At 46.5% G+C, this 23,807-nt stretch overlaps 2 protein-coding genes and 1 pseudogene across 2 annotated transcripts; all 3 read left to right on the forward strand.

Annotated features, from left to right (window-relative positions):
* Positions 1-1,235, forward strand: part of LOC103645690 (phosphatidylinositol/phosphatidylcholine transfer protein SFH8-like) — a 52,360-nt pseudogene extending 51,125 nt beyond the window's left edge.
* Positions 1,236-2,288: 1,053 nt separating this feature from the next.
* Positions 2,289-4,789, forward strand: LOC103644190 (uncharacterized). The gene has a single exon (NM_001346986.1). The coding sequence runs from the start codon at positions 2,494-2,496 to the stop codon at positions 4,435-4,437; it is 1,944 nt and encodes a 647-aa protein (NP_001333915.1). The 5' UTR covers positions 2,289-2,493; the 3' UTR covers positions 4,438-4,789.
* Positions 4,790-9,341: 4,552 nt separating this feature from the next.
* Positions 9,342-11,955, forward strand: LOC103644191 (uncharacterized). The gene has a single exon (XM_008667385.2). The coding sequence runs from the start codon at positions 9,586-9,588 to the stop codon at positions 11,533-11,535; it is 1,950 nt and encodes a 649-aa protein (XP_008665607.1). The 5' UTR covers positions 9,342-9,585; the 3' UTR covers positions 11,536-11,955.
* The last annotated feature ends 11,852 nt before the right edge of the window (positions 11,956-23,807 follow it).

Here is a 23,807-nt window from a genome sequence, read left to right on the forward strand (position 1 = left end):
CCAAACCTTGGCAAAAATGCCCACGCTTGAATAAATGATGTGTAGTAATAGACTAGTTAGTTGTTGTACATTGCTATGATTTCTATATATTATATAAGTAGATCTTACTTTAATGAGACATTTATTCAAACAAGGTTATATTTTTTTATTTTCAAGTTATTAGTATATGTATATAATATATTTATAATATGCCTCCTTCATATAACATAAATGGATAGAGTTGCAGTGGTAGAAGTTGAGCGCTTTATATAGAGGGAGCAGGGTTTGAATCCCCTATAGCACATTTTTTTGATATGGTTCGAATCCCACAACACATTTTTTGGATATTCATACGACATACAAAGAAACTCCCGCTTAAATATAGTAAGAGATAAGAGATTTTGAAGCTTTCACAACTTATCCTTTAACGATTAGATACGAGTCCTACAATAGAGTTTCCAAATTAATTTTCTCAATTTATCATTTGTTGATCTGTATTTTTATTTATTGTTTTAAAAGTAAAATTACGATTTCGAGTAATATTAGTTCATATTTATTTACTACAAGTTAAACTTGTTTAGTTTTTACTGTTAAAACTATAAAAGTATTTCTCTTTCATAAAATTATGTTGTCTTAAACATAAATAGTGGCTTCCATAATAAATCTAGCCCTGCCAATCTTTTATTATTAATTTACGTAGCATCTTGGATATTACTCCATACAATAATGGGGTTAAATGAGTTTAATATGTGAACAAGAATTTTTCGATTGAAGCAGGACATTGTCAGCGGTCATGATCTAGATGTCAGTAGCCGTTATCGCTACCCTAGAGTTTTGTGAACCGTGAAGGCAGATGGCACATGTCGTTTGCTCATAACTAGACCGGCTATATAAATATGTAAGATACCACAGACTATATTATTCATATAATTGAGTTTTAAATAAAAATAGAGATAGAAAAGCTAATGATGTTAACCTCACTAAATTTTCTATACCTGTCTGGTTGATGTCACACATCAACTTTTAGCACTAGTTTAGAAATTTAATCCCTTCTGGAATTCTTAAAGATTGCGGAAAAATTAGCTAATTTTTCTTCTCAATTCCCACTAGAAATCTCTACCACAAATCTGGGAAGAGATTTAAGTTTTCAAATTAGCTCTTATTTTTAAAGTTTTTAAATTTTGCTCTAGAATACAGATAAAGACGGCACCCAGAGGCCAGAAACGTGGAAAGGAATGGGCATGGCGGTTTCCTAAGCACGGGGAGCCGCTGACGCTTTGGCTTTACTCAAATCACTTGTTTGCACCATTTTATATGTTGTTAATCACCTCGTTGTTCTCACACGAAGGAGCTAATCACACTACAGACACATGGCCACTTTGTTTGGTTAACCACAGGATCGATTATGGTTTCTTAATCCGCGCACATGGCTTGCCTAGTTGCCTATATAAAACGAGGGTGGGTTATGTGCACCAACATATCTGATATACATGGAGATTTAGTATATATGACACTTTGGTGCATATGATGTATATATTAAAATATGATTGTATATCTTGAATCTGATGTTTCTTACCGTCTTGTCTATCTTAGAAAGACCACTCTCCGACTAAGACGAAAATGGTGAAGGATAGTGGCAGAGAGTGTTCTTTGCAAAATTTGCAAATATGTGGAACACCAAATGATGATAAACTTGAGATAGATGGTCATGATTTAATATAATGGATATTGTGCTTCTTTTGTCTTTGAATAAAAGTGCAATTATGATTTATGCCCCCCCCCCCCTCCGACCTTTATGATTTTGGGTCTTCTTTTTGAAAACGAAAAACAAGTTTAGCCTTTTTTTGTTAGAGTTGTTTGATGGTGAGAAGAATAGTGGTATGTGATGTTTATTGCAAAATATATGGAGCACCAAAAGATGTTAAATTGAAATAGATGCTCGTCATTTAATATACGTACCATGTGCATAGCTTGTTTGGTTCGATTAGTTTGTCTAACTTTTTTTTTCTAATGATAACTTTTTTTAATTGGATCGAAATCTTATACAAGCTGTGGGTTAACCAAGAATCAAACAAACCCTAAGGTCTTGTTCGTTTGTGTCGGATTGGTGGGTCGGAACGATTCCTAACTAAATTGCTTCTCTAATTTATATAAATTTTGATTAGCTGGAACGATTCCGGTTGCAATCCGACGCAAACGAACAAGGACTAAATATATTTTATTTCCGGGAGGCCATGACAGAACAGACACACATAGTGAAGATGCAGGGCCACAGAATGTGCCTATGGTCAAGGTTCAACCCTGGAGCTGGAGGAGTGACTGAGTGAGGTGCGAGATAATTTGGCTCTCACACACAAACTACTAACCAACCTCTGGCTCTGGCTCTCTTCCTTCTGCCTCTCCTCCACAGAAGAGTCAGTCATCACAACTCACACGAGCCACTTGACCAGCGAGTCACAGTCAGCGCAGGCCGCTCCCCTTCGGCTTATCATATATTCCACAGACGCGCGAGCTATGTCACTCACCGGGCCAGGGCCAGAGAAGCGGCAAAGCAGAGAGTCGGCGAGGACGAGACTACGAGAGGAGGAGGAGCGCGTGTCCTTTGGTTTGGAGCGAGCGATGGTGTTCGCGTCCGGGTCCGCCGCCGGCGGGCCGCAGGTGCTGACGGCGCGGTTCGTGCGGCAGGTGGTGCAGGGCCGGTGGTTCATGGTGTTCGCGTGCCTGCTCATCTTGTCGGCGTCGGGCGCCACCTACATCTTCAGCATCTACTCCAAGGTGCTCAAGTCGACGCTGGGGTACGACCAGCGCACGCTCAACACGCTCTCCTTCTTCAAGGACCTGGGCGCCAACGTGGGCGTCATTTCGGGCCTCATCAACGAGGTCACGCCGCCGTGGGTGGTGCTCGCCATGGGCGCCGCCATGAACCTGGCGGGCTACCTCATGATCTACCTCGCCATCGACGGGCGCACCGCCAGGCCCCCCGTCTGGCTCATGTGCATCTACATCTGCGTGGGCGCCAACTCCCAGTCCTTCGCCAACACCGGCGCGCTCGTCACCTGCGTCAAGAACTTCCCGGAGAGCCGCGGCGTCGTGCTCGGCCTCCTCAAGGGCTTCGTCGGCCTCAGCGGCGCCATCTTCACGCAGCTCTACCTCGCCATCTACGGCGACGACGCCAAGTCGCTCGTGCTGCTCATCGCCTGGCTCCCCGCCGCCGTCACCATCCTCTTCGTCCACACCGTCCGCATCATGCCGTACCCGCGCGCCAGCCGACGCCGGGGCCCGTCAGCGGCAGCCACCAGCAACGACGCCTTCTTCTGCTTCCTCTACATCTCCATCGCGCTCGCGACCTACCTCCTCGTCATGATCGTGGTGCAGAAGCAGGTCAACTTCTCGCACGCCGCCTTCGCGGTCTCGGCCGCGGCGCTGCTCCTCATCCTCTTCCTGCCGCTCGCCGTCGTCGTCAAGCAGGAGTACAAGATCCAGAAGGAGCTGGAGGAGTCCCTCCGCGAGGACCCCACGGTGACCGTGGAGAAACCGGCCACCGCAGCTTCGCTGCAGCTGGTGGCAGCAGCAGCAGCAGCACCTGAACCAGCGGTGGCTCAGAGCATGACTACGGGAACAGAGGCCAAGCGGTCCAGCTGCCTGGGGTCTTGCCTTCGGCACATGTTCAGCCCGCCGGCGCAGGGGGAGGACTACACCATCCTGCAGGCGCTGGTGAGCGTGGACATGCTGGTGCTGTTCCTGGCCACCATCTGCGGCGTGGGCGGCACGCTGACGGCGATCGACAACATGGGGCAGATCGGGCAGTCCCTGGGATACCCGGCCAAGAGCATCAACACGTTCGTCTCCCTCATCAGCATCTGGAACTACGCCGGGCGCGTCACCGCCGGGTTCGCGTCGGAGGTGTTCCTGGCGCGGTACAAGTTCCCGCGGCCGCTCATGCTCACGCTGGTGCTCCTGCTCTCGTGCGTCGGCCACCTCCTCATCGCCTTCGGCGTGCCGCAGTCGCTGTACGTGGCCTCCGTGGTGATCGGCTTCTGCTTCGGCGCGCAGTGGCCACTGCTGTTCGCCATCATCTCCGAGGTGTTTGGGCTCAAGTACTACTCCACGCTCTACAACTTCGGGTCCGTGGCCAGCCCCATCGGCGCCTACGTGCTCAACGTCCGCGTCGCGGGGGCGCTCTACGACGTGGAGGCCGCCAAGCAGCACGGCGGCTCCCTGGCGGGCGGCGCAGACAAGACCTGCATCGGCGTGCAGTGCTTCCGCAAGGCGTTCCTCATTATCACGGCCGCCACGGTCGCCGGCGCGCTCGTGTCGCTGGTGCTGGTGTGGCGGACCAGGAACTTCTACAGGGGCGACATCTACGCCAAGTTCAGGGACAGCGCCGACGCGGACGCCGCCGAGGAAAGGGCGGAGGCGGAGATCGGGTCAACGGAGGTTAACGGGAGGAAGCAGTAGGGTAGTATAGTACAGATATAGAGCACGGCTCGCACTAATGTCCATGGCGGCCGCCGGCCGGGGCCCGGCGGTTGCGTTGACTCGGTCTAGGTCGAAGCAGCCACACACCCACACCGTCAGTCCGTCACACAGTGCTAGCTAACGCTTCTTCTGACTTTGGCATACGTGTCATCATCTGTCATCTCCCAATCCTAGCTGTTCTTGTTCTGGAGCCCAAATTGGATGGCAACTGGCTGTGGAAGGCCTCAGCAGGAGCAGTCTAATGGGTCTCTGAAAGTAGCTGTCACTGCTAACTGAAGGCGATTAGGTGCACGTTTACTGTGTAATCCTTTATCATAAAAAAACTGTTTTTTACTTCTGCTTGTACCTTTTGTGTTTTATACTCTATATTTAAATATAAATGAAAATCATTACAATGTACAGGTACTTTGTTAATAATATTCAACTAAGGTGATGAGAAAAGTTTCATAGTTATGACACTCTCCGGCGCTTCACTCTCACCCTTCCTCTAGCCGCCTTCTCCAGTCTCCACGTCCCTCCACTCGTCCAACGGTGCCCCCTCACGAGTTCAAGACCGAGCTCGCCTACGCACCCTTCGGACAGAGGAGTTTCAATCTCCTCCTTCCGTGAATTAGTAGTTTTAACTACAAAACCAATCTTTTTAAAGTTTTAATATCTGATAAAAATGTATAGTATGTTACTATAAATATTGCATAATTTTTTAAAACTTCAAAAACTAATGTATAAAAGTCACTAGTGACGTGTTCGTACATCTCTATGGTTTTTATTTATGCTTGGATATAGAGTATAACATACTCTATCTGTTTTCTATCTTAAGATCACGAAGGTATGTCTTAAATCAAATATTTTCAACTTTGACCGATAATAACAAAATATGTATAAATATTGACTAAATAAAAATGAAACTATTAGATTTATTATTAAAATACCACAATATATAATTTCTGTAATTGAAAATTATTTATTTTTATAGATATTGTTGTCAATATTTTAAAACATTAACTTAGGACATACTTTGTGATCTTAAGATAGGGAACGAAGGGAGTATGTGTGTTCTACCGACTACATGGGTTCGGTGTGAATATGAGTTTTGAACCAATCCCACTTTTGCATAATTTTAGATTTTTTACCATTTAAATGTTAAGGAGCGAAAGGGGAAGTGACGCACGATGATGGAACCGTGGAAACTATATAGTAAGACAAATAACATTAAAGTAAGTAGTGTAATATCATTAAAGTATACACTAGTCACTCGTGTGTGCCAGCGCACACATGTAAGCAGTGTAATATGTATAGAAATAGTATTATAGAAATGATATTTTTAGAGGAAAATAGTTGAATTAAAATAGATGATAAGCATGCAAATTTGCTCCAATAATTACCTGGCATATGTTGTTGATCGGTTGGAGCAAAATTCTATTTGATGTAAGGTTTAACAGTTAAGGACTGATAATAGATAATATGCCAACAATTGAGAAATATACATAGATGCATAAGTAGAAAAGATTGTTAGATGTAGTCAGGAATAAAAGGAACACATAAGTCTTGTATAATATTTATGGGACAAACATTGTGTTATCACATGTTTATATCTAAGCAGATTGCTTACCAGTGCATAGTAGCAAAAGATGGTTGCCACATATTTACATATAAGTAGGTCGTTCATGACTACATAGTATCATAAGATGTATCTAAGAAGATTGTTTATCAGTGCATAGTAGCAAAAGGTGGTTGCCAGATATTTGCATCTAAGTAGGTTGTTAATGACTACATAGTAGCATAAGATGTTGCTGCGATGAATATGGGAACTGTGCGTATGCATATCCGGACGGTCCAGCGTAAGAGGCCGAATGGTCCGCGACCTGGCCAAATGGTCCGAAGGTATATCCGGATTGTCCAGCCGTATATGGTGCTACGTGGGTAGTCTCGTACCCAGACCGTCTGTCGTAAAGAACTGGACGGTCCGCGATCGGGCCGAATGGTCCAGGGCTGTACCCGGACGGATCGGCCATATATGGCGCGATTTGGGTAGTCTGCGCATGGACTCGTGTAGAGTCGGATGGTCCAGCGTAATACGTCGGCCGGTTCATGCCATATCCGGACGGTCCGGTGTAAGATGGTGGACGGTCCGCAACATATCCGGACGGTCCGGCGTGATGCACCGGACGGTCCGTGATGGGACCGAAGTGTTTAGGGTTGTACCCTGATGGTCCGGCCATGTACGGTGCGACCTGAGTGTTTTGTGTGTGGGCCTGCTTCTGGTCGGACGGTCCGGCGAAATACGCCGGACGGTCCGTGGTATAATCGGATTGTCTGAGATGATGCTCGGACGGTCCGGTCGCGTCCAGTACCTGCCGCGTGCCTAGTGGTTGCGGCTGTGATGGTGACACGAAAGCGTGCATCGGCATACCATATGATGGCTGGGTCAAGGGTGACCCGTTTATAGCCGATGTGTTTGACGTGGGTGGCACTGTATTAGACTCTTGCGATGGAAAGTTAGGAGCAACTGATTTCTCGTATGCACGTAAATGCATTTTAATAGATTCATCTACATATTGCTTTAACTGATCTCCTCGTTGATCCATGAAAGTCGTAAGAGATAGGTCTGGAGTACTTACAGCGGGACCCTGAAGTGGAGGTAGGAGAGATTCCATATCGATCTCCCCTTGACGGACGATCTTCTGGTGGCGATCTACCGTGAAGTGTGACAAGTACTTGTCCGCCGCCTCCTTGCGCCATTCGGAGAGTTTATGCAGCAGTTCCGCCTCTTCCTTGTCGCGTTGTTCGTTCCATTGCCGCATCACCTCCTTCTCATCGCGCATTACGAGGTCTTCAAAGGGCCTTTGGTCATCAGCCGGGAGCGCCTCCATGGCCGACTTGATGATGTTGGTAGTGGAGATCTTGGTGTGATCCTTAGAACCGACCATTTATGGGCCGATTTTTAGCAGATCTAGACACCTAATCCCCAGCGGAGTCGCCAAAAAGTATGTTGACACCCTTTTGGAGGCGCCAATTACTCAAAAGAACCAGCGGCGGTGCTCTTTGGCCAGGCGCTAGAGATGGCAATGGGTACCCGAAACCCGAAACCCGATGGGTTTTTACCCCATTAGGGTATGGGTTTGGGTCAATTTTCATACCCATGGGTTTGTTAACGGGCATAAATCTATACCCAGCGGGTTTATGGGTACGAGTTTGTTCCTATAGTACCCAAACCCGTGAACCCGTGAGTTTTTTAAACCCGACCAAACCTAGTGCATATTGTCATTTTATTTTATAAACGAACAACAAACTTGTTATTCCTTATTTACTTCATATTTTTTATCAATTGGTGAATGTATCAGTAGTCGGTGAGAGTGTTGCTTGCTTGATATTATAGTTTTTACTAGCGTTATATATGTGGTGGATGGATAACTTAGTGCAAGGTCACTTAATTATACAACTTATTATTTGTATTTTATTCTCTCTACTAATAATTTTTATACCAAATCATGAACTCGTTGATCATTACATAGATTTTGGATTATAATATCATTAATCATTACGATACTTATTGATTATGAGAAGAACAAGTATATTAGAGATGAAACCCACGGGTAACCCATGGGTACCCGTTAACCCGATGGGTACGGGTTTGGGCAAAATCTCAAACCCGTCATGGGTACGGATTTTTTAATGGGCATAGATATTTTTCACGGGTACGTGTTTGAGACGATAAAACCCAGCGGGTTTGTACCCGTTGCCATCTCTACCAGGCGCAGACGGTCCGCGGCACAGGGCCGGACGGTCCGCGACCTGGCGTGAGGCGGAGGTGCTCTCTGGTCAGGCGCGGACGGTCCGCGGCACAGGGTCGGACGGTCCGCGACTTGGTACAGGAGCCCGGGTTCCCTGCCTGACGGCCGGACGGTCCGCGCCCTGGGGTTGGACGGTCCGCGCGTGCGCAGGGGCTGCGAAGGATCGCCGGCGGCGCCTGGATCTCGCTCCCGGGAGGGACCCCATCGGGGAGGAGAGATCCTAGGAGTTGTCTAGGCTCGGGCAGGCCGACCTAGACTCCTCTAATCGACGTAGAGTCGAGGAGAGGCGGAGAATTTGGGGGATCGAGAGGCTAAACTAGGGCTAAACTAGAACTAGACTAGAACTACTCCTAATGCATAAGGTAAAAAACGAGTAATAGACTGGATTTGATCGATTGTTGGGGGTTCAATCGGCCGTAGCCCTTCATCTATATAAATGGGGAGGTCTGGATCCGTTTCCAACTGTTTCCCGAGTTAATCCCGCGGTTTTAGGTAACAAATCCCGCGAGAAACTAGAAACCCTAATTGACTCTGCGCGCGCGCGGACCGTCTGCGCCACCACCACGGACAGTCTGGACCGCGGACCGTCCGGCCTCAGGGCCGGACCGTCCGCTAGGCTCTTTTTAGCCTTCAACAATGTGGAACACCAAATGATGTTAAACTTGAGGTCGATGGTCATGATTTAATATAATGGATATTGTGCTTCTTTTGTCTTTGAATAAAAGTGCAATTATGATTTACGCCCCCCCCCCCCCCGCCACCTTTATGATTTTGGGCCTTCTTTTTTAAAACGAAAAACAAGTGTAGGCTTGTTTTGTTAGAGTTGCTTGACGGAGAGAAGAATAGTGCTAGAGGATGTTTATTGCAAAATATATGGAGCACCAAAAGATGTTAATTTGAGATAGATGATCGTCATTTAATATATGTACCATGTGCATTATAGAGCTTGTTTAGTTTGCTGCTTAATATGCCATGACAGAACAGACACACATAGCAATCATCCAAACACGCGCCAACTGCGGTCAACGGAACGCCGCGGACCTGAATGTAGCCAACCAATCACCCGGATAGTGAAGATGCAGGGCCACATAATGTTCCTATGGTCAAGGTTCAACCCTGGAGCTTGAGGAGTGACTGAGTGAGGTGCGAGATAATTTGGCGCTCACACACAAACTACTAACCAACCTCTGGGCTCTGGCTCTCTTCCTTCTGCCTCTCCTCCACAGAAGAGTCAGTCATCGCAACTCACACGAGCAACTTGACCAGCGAGTCACAGTCAGAGTCAGCGCAGGCCGCTCCCCTTCGGCTTATCATATATTCCACAGGCGCGCGAGCTATGTCACTCACCGGGCCAGAGCCAGAGAAGCGGCAAAGCAGAGAGTCGGCGAGGACGAGACTACGAGTGGAGGAGGAGCGCGTGTGCTTTGGTTTGGAGCGAGCGATGGTGTTCGCGTCCGGGTCCGCCGCCGGCGGGCCGCAGGTGCTGACGGCGCGGTTCGTGCGGCAGGTGGTGCAGGGCCGGTGGTTCATGGTGTTCGCGTGCCTGCTCATCTTGTCGGCGTCGGGCGCCACCTACATCTTCAGCATCTACTCCGAAGTGCTCAAGTCGACGCTGGGGTACGACCAGCGCACGCTCAACACGCTCTGCTTCTACAAGGACCTGGGCGCCAACGTGGACGTGGGCGTCATTTCGGGCCTCATCAACGAGGTCACGCCGCCGTGGGTGGTGCTCGCCATGGGCGCCGCCATGAACCTGGCGGGCTACCTCATGATCTACCTCGCCATCGACGGGCGCACCGGCAGGCCCCCCGTCTGGCTCATGTGCATCTACATCTGCGTGGGCGCCAACTCCCAGTCCTTCGCCAACACCGGCGCGCTCGTGACCTGCGTCAAGAACTTCCCGGAGAGCCGCGGCGTCGTGCTCGGCCTCCTCAAGGGCTTCGTCGGCCTCAGCGGCGCCATCTTCACGCAGCTCTACCTCGCCATCTACGGCGACGACGCCAAGTCGCTCGTGCTGCTCATCGCCTGGCTCCCCGCCGCCGTCACCATCCTCTTCGTCCACACCGTCCGCATCATGCCGTACCCGCGCGCCAGCCGACGCCGGGGCCCGTCAGCGGCAGCCACCAGCAACGACGCCTTCTTCTGCTTCCTCTACATCTCCATCGCGCTCGCGACCTACCTCCTCGTCATGATCGTGGTGCAGAAGCAGGTCAACTTCTCGCACGCCGCCTTCGCGGTCTCGGCCGCGGCGCTGCTCCTCATCCTCTTCCTGCCGCTCGCCGTCGTCGTCAAGCAGGAGTACAAGATCCAGAAGGAGCTGGAGGAGTCCCTCCGCGAGGACCCCACGGTGACCGTGGAGAAACCGGCCACCGCAGCTTCGCTGCAGCTGGTGGCAGCAGCAGCAGCAGCACCTGAACCAGCGGTGGCTCAGAGCATGACTACGGGAACAGAGGCCAAGCGGTCCAGCTGCCTGGGGTCTTGCCTTCGGCACATGTTCAGCCCGCCGGCGCAGGGGGAGGACTACACCATCCTGCAGGCGCTGGTGAGCGTGGACATGCTGGTGCTGTTCCTGGCCACCATCTGCGGCGTGGGCGGCACGCTGACGGCGATCGACAACATGGGGCAGATCGGGCAGTCCCTGGGATACCCGGCCAAGAGCATCAACACGTTCGTCTCCCTCATCAGCATCTGGAACTACGCCGGGCGCGTCACCGCCGGGTTCGCGTCGGAGGTGTTCCTGGCGCGGTACAAGTTCCCGCGGCCGCTCATGCTCACGCTGGTGCTCCTGCTCTCGTGCGTCGGCCACCTCCTCATCGCCTTCGGCGTGCCGCAGTCGCTGTACGTGGCCTCCGTGGTGATCGGCTTCTGCTTCGGCGCGCAGTGGCCACTGCTGTTCGCCATCATCTCCGAGGTGTTTGGGCTCAAGTACTACTCCACGCTCTACAACTTCGGGTCCGTGGCCAGCCCCATCGGCGCCTACGTGCTCAACGTCCGCGTCGCGGGGGCGCTCTACGACGTGGAGGCCGCCAAGCAGCACGGCGGCTCCCTGGCGGGCGGCGCAGACAAGACCTGCATCGGCGTGCAGTGCTTCCGCAAGGCGTTCCTCATTATCACGGCCGCCACGGTCGCCGGCGCGCTCGTGTCGCTGGTGCTGGTGTGGCGGACCAGGAACTTCTACAGGGGCGACATCTACGCCAAGTTCAGGGACAGCGCCGACGCGGACGCCGCCGAGGAAAGGGCGGAGGCGGAGATCGGGTCAACGGAGGTTAACGGGAGGAAGCAGTAGGGTAGTATAGTACAGATATAGAGCACGGCTCGCACTAATGTCCATGGCGGCCGCCGGCCGGGGCCCGGCGGTTGCGTTGACTCGGTCTAGGTCGAAGCAGCCACACACCCACACCGTCAGTCCGTCACACAGTGCTAGCTAACGCTTCTTCTGACTTTGGCATACGTGTCATCATCTGTCATCTCCCAATCCTAGCTGTTCTTGTTCTGGAGCCCAAATTGGATGGCAACTGGCTGTGGAAGGCCTCAGCAGGAGCAGTCTAATGGGTCTCTGAAAGTAGCTGTCACTGCTAACTGAAGGCGATTAGGTGCACGTTTACTGTGTAGTCCTTTATCATAAAAAAACTGTTTTTTACTTCTGCTTGTACCTTTTGTGTTTTATACTCTATATTTAAATATAAATGAAAATCATTACAATGTACAGGTACTTTGTTAATAATATTCAACTAAGGTGATGAGAAAAGTTTCATAGTTATGACACTCTCCGGCGCTTCACTCTCACCTAGACATGTCCAAACGGGCCGCCCGGCCCGGTCCGGCCCGGGCCCGGTGAAGCCCGGCCCGTTTTGAGCCCGGTCCGCCAGGCACGATTAAAAAACCGGGCCGGGCCGGCTAAGCACGCGGGCTCAATTTCTTGTCCGAGCCCGGCCCGCAACGGGCCTAAACGGGCCGGGCCGGCCCGTTTAGCACGAAAAAAGCGGGCCGAAAAGCGGGCTATACGGGCCGAAAAGTACGTTTTAGTGTAAAAAAAGCGGGCTTAACGGGCTTAGAGCTAAACGGGCCGTGCCGGGCTAGCCCACCGTGCCTAATTTCCTGTCCGAGCCCGGCCCGCTTATTCGTGCCGGGCCGGCCCGGGCCCAAAAAGCGGGCTTCGTGTCGGGCTCGCGGGCCTCGTGCTTATTGGACATCTATACTCTCACCCTTCCTCTAGCCGCCTTCTCCAGTCTCCACGTCCCTCCACTCGTCCAACGGTGCCCCCTCACGAGTTCAAGACCGAGCTCGCCTACGCACCCTTCGGACAGAGGAGTTTCAATCTCCTCCTTCCGTGAATTAGTAGTTTTAACTACAAAGCCAATCTTTTTAAAGTTTTAATATCTGATAAAAATGTATAGTATGTTACTATAAATATTGCATAATTTTTTAAAACTTCAAAAACTAATGTATAAAAGTCACTAGTGACGTGTTCGTACATCTCTATGGTTTTTATTTATGCTTGGATATAGAGTATAACATACTCTATCTGTTTCCTATCTTAAGATCACGAAGGTATGTCTTAAATCAAATATTTTTAACCTTGACCGTTAATAACAAAATATGTATAAATATTGACTAAATAAAAATAAAACTATTAGATTTATTACTAAAATACCACAATATATAATTTCTGTAATTGAAAATTATTTATTTTTATAGATATTGTTGTCAATATTTTAAAACATTAACTTAGGACATACTTTGTGATCTTAAGATAGGGAACGAAGGGAGTATGTGTGTTCTACCGAATACATGGGTCCGGTGTGAATATGAGTTTTGAACCAATCCCACTTTTGTATAATTTTAGATTTTTTACCATTTAAATGTTAAGGAGCGAAAGGGGAAGTGACGCACGACGAGGGAACCGTGGAAACTATATAGTAAGACAAATAACATTATAGTAAGCAGTGTAATATCATTAAAGTATACACTAGTCACTCGTGTGTGCCAGCGTACGCATGTAAGCAGTGTAATATGTATAGAAATAGTATTATAGAAATGATATTTTTAGAGGGAAATAGTTGAATTAAAATAGATGATAAGCATGCAAATTTGCTCCAATAATTACCTGGCATATGTTGTTGATTGGTTGGAACAAAATTCTATTTGATGTAAGGTTTAACAGTTAAGGACTGATAATAGATAATATGCCAACAATTGAGAAATATACATAGATGCATAAGTAGAAAAGATTGTTAGATGTAGTCAGGAATAAAAGGAACACATAAGTCTTGTATAATATTTATGGGACAAACATTGTGTTATCACATGTTTATATCTAAGCAGATTGCTTACCAGTGCATAGTAGCAAAAGATGGTTGCCACATATTTACATATAAGTAGGTCGTTCATGACTACATAGTATCATAAGATGTATCTAAGCAGATTGCTTATCAGTGCATAGTAGCAAAAGGTGGTTGCCAGATATTTGCATCTAAGTAGGTTGTTAGTGACTACATAGTAGCATAAGATAGTTCAAAGTTGCCGATATAATATTTATTGAATGGAACGATCATGGAGTATTGCTAGCATCGCGGTCACCCAAATTACAACTTGAACCGAGCTCCTTGCATCTACAATAGAGAATAAGATTTAATGTTTGTAAAAGGTACATAAAAGGATATTACTTCACTGATAAATAAGGGAAAATGTGTTCTAGTACTTATTGGCAAATCGTTCCCTATGATAATTAGATTTGTATTTAAGCACTTGTGTTCGAAGTATTATTGAAACAGAAAAAATAACACATGTTTGGTAAGGAGGGACAATAAAGTTTATAATTATATAATAGAAGGAAATCTGGTTTGCAAAAAAACAATCAAATACTTGTGTAGTAGCATAAGAGCAACTCCAATACTTATGTAAACTTTAACTCTCTAAATCATAGATTTAAAAAGTTGCTAAATAACTTTAGGAGTAAAAAAATGTGAGTTCTTCAATAGTTCTCTAAATATAAGTTATAGTTTTGTTTTGTATCTATCCACATAAAAAATAAGTCACAAATTTCATCAATTACCTTCATTATCTACATAATGCAATCAACATTTTTTATTAGGGAGTTGCTAAATGGTTGCCAAATGTAGAGAGGAAATGAGGTTAGATGACAAGTTGCTAAATTTAGGAACTTCAAGACATCCAAGCATTCACTACATCTCATTCAATACAAGAGCAATACACAACACTCCAAGACACAAATCAAAGCCTCCGATCGAATCAAAGTCCCCAATTCAACTCTAGTATTTAGGACTTGTGAGGAGATCGACTTGTGTTCTTTTGTTGCTCTTGTTGCTTGGTTGGCTTTCTTCTTTCTCTCATTCTTACTCTCAAAACCTTGTAAGTGAAGCAAGAGACACCAATTGTGTGGTGGTCCTTGCGGGGTCTAAGTGACCCGGGAAATCAAGGAAGGAAGCTCACTCGGTCTAAGTGACCGTTTGAGAGAGGGAAAGGGTTGGCCGTTGGTGAAGGCTTCTGTCGTATGACGCACCGGACAGTCCGGTGCGCCACCGGACACTGTCCGGTGCGCCAGCCACGTCACCAGGCCGTTCGGTTCCAACCGTTGGAGCTCTGACAATTGGGGCCACCGGACAGTCCGGTGGTGTACCGGACAGGTCCTGTAGACTGTTCGGTGTGCCTTCTGGTGCTTGCTCTAACTTCTGCGAGCGCAGGCGTGCACTGTAGCGTATTTAATGTTCTCTGCAGACGACCGTTGGCGCGAAGTAGCCGTTGCTCCACTGGCACACCGAACAGTCTGGTGTTACACCGGACAGTCCGGTGAATTATAGCGGAGTGGCCTCCCAAATTTCCGAAGCTGGCAAGTTCAGAGTCGATCTCGCTGGTGCACCGGACACTGTCCGGTGGTGCACCGGACAGTCCGGTGCGCCAGACCAGGGCTGCCTTCGGTATACTTTGCTCCTTAGTTTTGAACCCTTTCTTTTGACTTGTATTGGTTTGTTGTGAACCTTTGGCACCTGTAGAACTCATAATCTAGAGCAAACTAGTTAGTCCAATAATTTGTGTTGGGCAATTCAACCACCAAAATTCATATAGGAAAAGGTTTGACCCTATTTCCCTTTCAGTATTTCCAAGTTGATTCGATGAATGTGTTGATTCTTAACATATAAGCAGTAGTAGAATAGTTCTTATCATATATTAGCAGTGAAGAATGTGACGATATGAACTTGCAGTAGTAGACATCGAGCAGAATCAACTTCCAAGACCATTCTGCATGAACAAATTGTAGTGGTGCTAGGTGGGAAGCTCAGTGGAGAACCAAATATAGGTTGGCAAATGGTTACAATATTTCCACGTGACCGACCAATAAAACAAACAAAGTCAAAAAGGTGATCTTGCAAAAGCAAAGGCCGACTAAACTGGCCTAAAAGACGGTGCAACCAAGGTCGTTTGGTCATCCTCCTCAAGGGATATCATGGTGCTTTCTAGTCTATTCATCATCTGTAGCATCCCAAAAATTCAAATCCTGAAATTTTCTCAAACTCGCTCTAAATTCAAAATGAATTTCAAATTTCATTTCAAAATGTTTGTTTGCGAGTTGATATCAACAAATAAAATATAGTGGTCTATATTCTCTCCAAAATCCTCCTCAAAATATCCTACAAATATTTCCCCAGTGATCCCCCTCAAATTGTTTCCAAAAATACTGCCCAGATATTTCCCTAGTGATCCCCTTCAAGTTCTTTCCATAAATACTGCCCAAATATTCCACCGATATATCTCCAGATATTTTCCTCTTGAGAAATACCTTCAGAATCATTTTTCAAGTCCCTACAAATATTTTCTTCATAACTTTCCTCATGCTCATACGTATACGTATGCCTCCGGTGTCATACGGTGAGCTCTACAAGCTAATTACACTCATATAAGACAAATCCATGCTAATCTCCCACTAATCCTCTCATCCTCCCACTAATCCCCTCATCTCTCCCTCTAATCCCCCCACCATGGCTATAAATAGAGGGGCAAGGGCCTCCTCTCATCCCACCCCAAGCCATTTCATGGCAACTCTCTTCCCCCCCCCACACACACCCACTCCATGTTCCACACAAGCACACACTAGCACAAGGATCGTTCGGTCGTTCTTCGATCGTTCGTCCCCCTGTTCTTAGTTTGTTCGTTCGTCCGATCGTTCGATCGTTCGTCCGATCGTTCGTTCGTCTGTTCGTCCGATCGTTCGATCGTTCGTCCGTTCGTTCGTCCAAATAATCTTTTTCCTGTCGTTATGCTGCCGAAATTCCAATCGTTCGTTCGTCCGATCGTTCGTCCGATCGTTCATGGTTCGTTCGTCCGTTCATCCGATCGTTCATGGTTCGTTCGTCCGTTCGTCCGATCGTTCGTTCGTCCAAATAATCTTTTTTCCTGCCGTTATGCTGCCGAAATTCCGATCGTTTGTTCGTTCGATCATTCGATCATTCATCGTTCGTTCATAGTTCCTATCCATCGTTCATCGTTTGTTCATACAAACTATTCACCATCACTATTTATCGTTACTATTTACCGTTACTATTTACCGTCACTATTTACCGTTACTATTTACCGTCAATATTCACCGTTACTATTCATTGATCATCCGATCACCCCAAATTTCAACTACTCATCCGTCATGTTGTCCAGTCCACCTAAGACCAGCCAGACCCATATTCCAGTCATACGAACTCCGGTGACTGTGATTTTCATTCCAGTAGGGAACTTCCCATCTGGTCACCCATCCCAGGTTTCTCCAAGTTGAGCACGCTTAACTTTGAGATTCCTTCGAACCAGGCTTCCAAACTCCGATTCCAATAATTCTTGTTTCTAAATTCTTATCGAATTATTCCCTATCCAACCATGTCATCCCTTAAGCATGGTTCATGTTCCAGAAAAATCCCAAAATACTCTTGTCCCATATTCTGCCTATCACTCTCCTGTTCATACTAAGTCAGACAATTCATTCGTCACTATTCTCACCAACAGTGAACTTCACTGTGCTACACCACATACACCCAACTATAAATACACCCAGCTACCCTCTCCCTCTCCACACACACTCAACACCCTCAGCCAAGGCAAACGCCCACCCACTCAGTTACTCCGCTCTACCGGCTACACGCATAGTGTCGCTTCGCCTCCAGTCCACCCTCCTGGTAAGCACCTCCGCTCCACCACTAGTAGTATCTCAACACCACATGACGCAGATTCTACTCAATACTCTACCCATCCATATATCTCTATTCTGACCACTATACTAAATATTTGTTGGTATACTTGCTTGTTTGTATGTTTGCTTGTTCATGTTGCATAGTTATCGGAGCGTTCGTGCCGTCTCGTGGAGGCCCGATCTGCAAGTCTACGCCAGGCAGTGGAGCTAGGAGCCAGTTCTGCGAGCTTCCCCTTCCCCCTTCGCCGAATAAGCACGACAAGCTCACTGGATCCCTTTGATGCATAAATTACCTATGCTTTTACAACCACAACCCTCATCCTGTTATTTTATGCATGATATGATTTTGAGACAAGTTATTATGGCCACCCAGCCGCTTGCCGCAATCAATCCTTGATATATTTGTTACAAATGATTTGAGGAAAGGTGTGAGTTTTCAAAAGAAAATGCTTTTCAAAATGTGTATGATGAAGGGTTTTCACCCTTATCACCTTTGAGTAGGGATGATCAGGGACTCCCTGGTTTAGGGGAGGGCCTAAGGTGGTGGCTCAGCTGGTTTAGGTGTGAGCAGAAGGATTGTCCCCTCACATAAGGACCGGTTTGTCATCCTTCACTACCTGTACTCATGATAAGTACAACCACTCGAGACTGTGTGGGCAGTCACTCAATCTGAACTCGTACGGTCCAACCCTAGGGTTATGAAGGCTGGGGAGCACCGGGAGGATAAGGAGGGGGAATGTTTTGTCCGGTTTGGACATGGCGGTGGTCTGACTCCTTCCGGTATAACCGTTAAGGTTAGGACGTGCGAGGAAAGAAAGAGATTCGGATTCGGGTCTCACTAGCTATGGGATCGCAGAGCCGGACTAGTGGGTAAAGTGTACACCTCTACGCAGAGTTTGAAAACCTATTCGAATAGTCCGTGTCCACAGGAATGGACGAGTCTGGTATGGTATGGCAATTAATATCTTGTTTTCAAAAAGGGTGCTTTTGAGAAAAATGGTTTTTAAAAGGTCCGGCGGTTGAGCCGTGAGCTATGGTGGACGGGAAGTCCAGTAGCTGTTTTTGAAAATGAAAACCAGTGGGAAACTGCTGAGATACCTGGATGGTTTAGTCCAGGGGATTTCATTCTATACTGAAAAACTTCCTGCTCCTTTTGGAGAGGATGCGCTTTGCAAAATACAAAATGTTTTTCAAAACAACCCTGCATAAAATATTGTTGTTTCTGCAAAATATCCTGAGCTCCACATATTCCATGCATTATATCTGATTTCTCTATTCCGCGGGTGAAGGTGGGCTGCTGAGTACGTTTGTACTCACCCTTGCTTATTTGTTGTTTTTCAGAAAAAGGAGATCGGGTAAGAGTTACGCCTGTTCCCAACCTTGTCTGTGGCTGTTGGACCGCTGATTTGCTTCGCTGCGTATATCGGGCTACTTCAGCCCCACTCTGATGATATGTCCCGAGTTGTGGACCAACTCTTAAAGTTGATCGCCACCTTTATAGGTTTGTCTCGTTTAAGCAGATCTGTAATCATCTGATGTATAAATGTGTTTACTAGCCTCCTAGGACTAGTAATTGTATCACATTTGAGTCCCAGAGGATTGGGGCGCTTCATCATTGATGTGTTTTTCTACTCAAGTGTGGGGTGGTACGGTGATGAATCCATATTACTAGCCCAATCTGTTTACTTATTCAGGCTAAGGGCACCACAAGTTTTTGCCTATTGAAATGTTGATCAGGCAGACATGGATGAAGAGGATACAATCCGAAACGGCCTCCGCTCATTAAAGTTCTATCAGATATTTATATTATCTGATCACAAGAGCCGATGATTTGCATCGAGCTAAGTCCTTACTTCGGGAACAAAATAACTCATGAGATCTATTGTTTTCGAAGTGTGTTGATGCTTTTGGTTCGCCAAGCTCCAACAAAAGGCAGGGGCATGTGTTGAACACCAAAAGTGGGGATGGTCTGGTCCTAAGGCCCGGTCTGCGCCCCCACGATCAGATTGACTTGGGAAATTATCCTTATCTCGTGCGTGGTTATCCATCTAATCACGTGGGATCTGTTGGCTATCGCCTAGGAACGAGTCCAAACCTCCATATATATGAAGGGGTACGATCGATTGAGAACCATCGAACATATTCTAATCGAACCAATTTACTTTCTTTACCATTCCTTCCCTATGAGTAGATGTAGTGTAGTCCTAGTCGTAGCTTTCCATATATCCACCTCCACCCCTATTCGGCTCTATGTCGCCTAAATCCGTCTAGGGTGGCCTAACAACCCCAAGACAACTCTAGGATCTTACCCTAACAAGGTCCCTGCCTTCCTAGTTATCTGCAAGGACGGTTAATATATTTAGGTCTTCATCGCCGACCCAAATTATTAATCTCTAGGCAACTCTACATCGTCTGGGGATAATCCGGTGGTCTGCTAACCCGAAGCACCCTAAAGATCTCTACCCCAGGGGTGAGATCTAGGTCACAATGAGGAGGAAGAAGACCCTGCACCATCGCGGACCGTCTAGCCCAAAGCGTGGACTGTCCAGATGTACATAGGGAAGGCACCGCTTCTACGCCCAGGTCATGGACCGTCTGGCCCACAGTCGCGAACCATCCGTGGCGTCATAGAGGGCACCGCGAAGCGGTACACATCTAGTGATTGGTGACTCCGATGGGGACCTGGTTTCTAAATCTACTAAAAACCAGGTCCTTAAATGGTCGGTTCTAAAGATCACACCTATATCTCCCTAGACAATATCCTAAATCTTGCTGTTGAAAGCATGTCGGCCGATGAGCAATAGTAATATGAAGACTACATGCGTCAAGCGAAGAAGAAATTCTTGTCACAATTCACGATGGATCACCACCAGAAGGTTGTCAAACATGGAGAGACCGATGTTGCATCTCTTCTTTCTTCGCTTCAAATCCCCAACTCAAGTAAACCCGACGACATCTAATCTATTAAATAGTGTGTAGATCAGTAGTAGAATCAAATGAAACAACAGATTGAAGGATCAGAAGAATCAATTAGAAAATTAACACGTTCATTGGAGAAATTTATTGCTCCTAGTTTTCCATCATTTGAAACTAGTAAAAGGATGTCTATGTCTAATACATTGGCAACAAATAGGGATTTGTAGCCCCAACCATTATATGGCATTGCCGATAAACTCATATATAGCGCAAATGCCATCATCGACGTCCCTGCTTGGCAGATCGACACCCCTGGACACGGTCGGACCGTTTGAGCCTTTGCCCGGACAGTCCGGCCCTTACGCAGGCCATCCAATTTTTCCTGCTGGACAGTCCGGGGCTATACTAGGACCACCATGTGGCGCCCAGATAGAAGTGAACACAATCGGATAGTCTGGATTTACCATCAGACAGTTCGGCATAACGTTGGACTGTCCGGTCGCCTAGGCCGGACAGTCCCGATACGCATACACAGACCCTACTATTGCACATCATACACCAATTTATTATACACCACAACAGCAGTATGTTCCTCCCCTTATATATTTAAACCACAACGTACCATATGATCACAGGCCGGTGAACGTTCTCGATCGTCCACGGTAGGAAGGTCGGCATAACAATGCCCGCCTAAATGAGCCCCATAGCCTAGAGTCCGGTAGTCTACCACTGGGCGCAATAGAGAAAATTAGAGAAGAGATGGCTGAACTATTTCAAGATAAGCTCGAACTTAGTGTAGCGAGAGTAGGGCAATCATATCAAAAGCCATATGATCACCGGTTTGATACTGTCCCATACCCACAAGGGACAAGGATACCGGAGTTTTCCAATTTTTCTGGTGAAAATAGTAGAAGCACACACAAACATGTAGGCCATTTCCTAGCATACCTAGGCTAATTGGCCGATGGGGAAGTCTTTCATGTTCGTTTATTTTTCTTATCCCTTACTGGTACCGCTTTTGCATGGTACGCCGTCTTGTCTTCTAATTGCATTAATTCATGGAATGATTTAGAAAGTAAATTTCATGAGCATTTCTTTTTCAGGGAATATGTATTAGGGTTGGCCAATTTAGCCTCAATCCGACGGGGACAAGAAGAATTGGTTAATATCCGGAGGTTCTGAGACACTAGAAACTGATGCTTTCAAATCCATGTCGTAGACAAAGAGCTAACAAGGCTAGCTTTAATGGGTTTATATCCTACTTAAGAGACAGATTGGATGGCACACAGTTATTTGAAATAGCTCAGCTACATCAGCGAGCTTTGGCCTGTGAAAGCCGATGTAAAGAGACATCAAAATCGTTCGGTTGTACTATACATCTAGTGGAGCGTTGCTCATTTTAACTCCGATTTAGTCCGTTCAAGTTGCGTTAGTCTCGTATTAAATTTGTCCACGCAATAATAACACTATTTACAACATATTATTTACTTTCATATTGTTATCCTATGATTATTAATTTATCTTGCTAATCAAAGTTAAATGTCCATGGTTATAACCTGACTAAAAATACAACATATAATCAAGTTATATCTTGGATTAAAGTTTAATTAATTCTTACATGATTTATATTAATTAACATATAATTTATATTTTATTGTTTAATCACCTAAATCTTTGGAAAAGCATAACCTCTTAATCATTGTGACATGCTCAAGTTAATTTGATGGGACCTAATAGACTTCCCTAGCATTTTTATCCCACACCTTGCAGACAAAAGAATTATTGGATAGTTTTGCTATTGCTTTACCTGGTTTTTGGAAATTAATGTTATATTATAATCATGTTCTAGTTATGTTGTTGTTTTAATTATTGTTGATGAAAAGATTATTGTGTTAATTGGAACATGGAGCTTAACTTGAGATATCCGTGCTACCACAAGGGTGGAATGAGACACCCTTGGCTGACTAATTAGAAAAGCTAATGGAGGACTACCTTACCCGAAAGGGGCAAGGGCGGTAGAGGAGCTATGCATAGGGAGGTTCTCGAGTCGATCATGCTGCGATTGCTTTTCGGACGAGGGATTCCTATATTGCCCTTCCCAGAAACCGTAGCGTGTTTTCTAAAGCTAGTGGAACTTTGTAAAGGCCTCGTAGTGGATCCCTAATCATTCACCTCGGAAGTGTCTAAGGGTCTTGCAAACCCTAGCTAGACGGGATACACGACTTGTGGGTAAAGGGCGCAACCTCTGCAAAGTATAAAACTGGTATATCAGTCGTGCTCACGTTCAAGAGTGACTCAAGACTCTCGCTGATTAATTTATGGAACTAAATTTAATCTGTCATATGCATTGCATCGCGGGTGTTATTATCAATTGTGATCTCTTATTTAATTGAGTTGGTATCTACTTATACTTAATAACTGCTAATAAAATTTTGACCAACTCTAAAAGCAATGCTCGGCTTTAACCATCTCCTTTGGTAAGCCTTACAATTCACATGAGTTCCCACCTTTGACGGGTTCGTACACATTATTCCCCATAACTTGTTGAGCAATGAACGTATGTGAGCTCACCCTTACTGTACTCACATCCCCAGGTCAAGGATAGGTACCAGAGGATGAGGCGCATGAAGGATGCTGTGATGAGTTCGTGAGTGGTCTAAGTCGTCGTCTCCCAGTCAACTATAGTTGTTGGATCGTTGTCTTCGTATGATGTAAGTATTTATCTATTTTGTATAGAACTCCGTTATATATGAATAATGTGACATTTGTTTCTGTACCCCGAGTTATCATATGTGTAAGACTTGATCCTAGTACACATGATGAAATTCGCGTCCGGGGTTTGGATCCCTAAAATCTAGGTGCAATAGGACTGAACCCTCACGAGTGGGAAGGCGATAGGTGAAACAGATTGCTTTAGAACCCGCAGTTTATCCATTCATATATTTATATTTAAATTTTATTATATAAATATTATAGTCTATAGTATAAAACAATATTTTGAATGAGAACTATTGGTGTCCGGTTGGGACGGGACGCGAGAATGAAACTTGATCATCCAAAGGCAGACATTACGGAGAGCGGCAGACGGCAATGAATGGCAGTGATGGCGACCGTGACTCCTGAACCATGGCACAGCGTGGATGAGAGTGAGCGAGACCTTCGCTGCTCTGTTGGTCCTGTCTGGTAAGGTAGAGCTTTCACAGGACGTGGGCGTGGCTGTGCCTAGTTTTGGGCTTCTGGTTCTGTTTCAGCTTCAATTCAACGAGAGAGAACGAACACATGTCTGTCGCGTGCGTTACGGCTAACGTTGAGGAGCGTTGTCGGCTGCTCGCTCACACTCGCCTGAGTGACAGCGGGTCCGTTCAGCGTTCGGACGTAAAGGATCGGTTCCGTTTCTTACGCGGAACAGCGCAGTCAGCCGACGGACGGACGATGCCAGAAAAATGTCCGGG

This window comes from Zea mays, chromosome 1 (genome assembly GCF_902167145.1).
Source record: "Zea mays cultivar B73 chromosome 1, Zm-B73-REFERENCE-NAM-5.0, whole genome shotgun sequence".
NCBI classification, from domain to species: domain Eukaryota; kingdom Viridiplantae; phylum Streptophyta; class Magnoliopsida; order Poales; family Poaceae; genus Zea; species Zea mays.

Bases quoted from the DNA above. Each gene is read 5' to 3' on its own strand.
- LOC103644191 (XM_008667385.2), top strand. From the start codon at position 9,586: ATGTCACTCACCGGGCCAGAGCCAGAGAAGCGGCAAAGCAGAGAGTCG.
- LOC103644190 (NM_001346986.1), top strand. From the start codon at position 2,494: ATGTCACTCACCGGGCCAGGGCCAGAGAAGCGGCAAAGCAGAGAGTCG.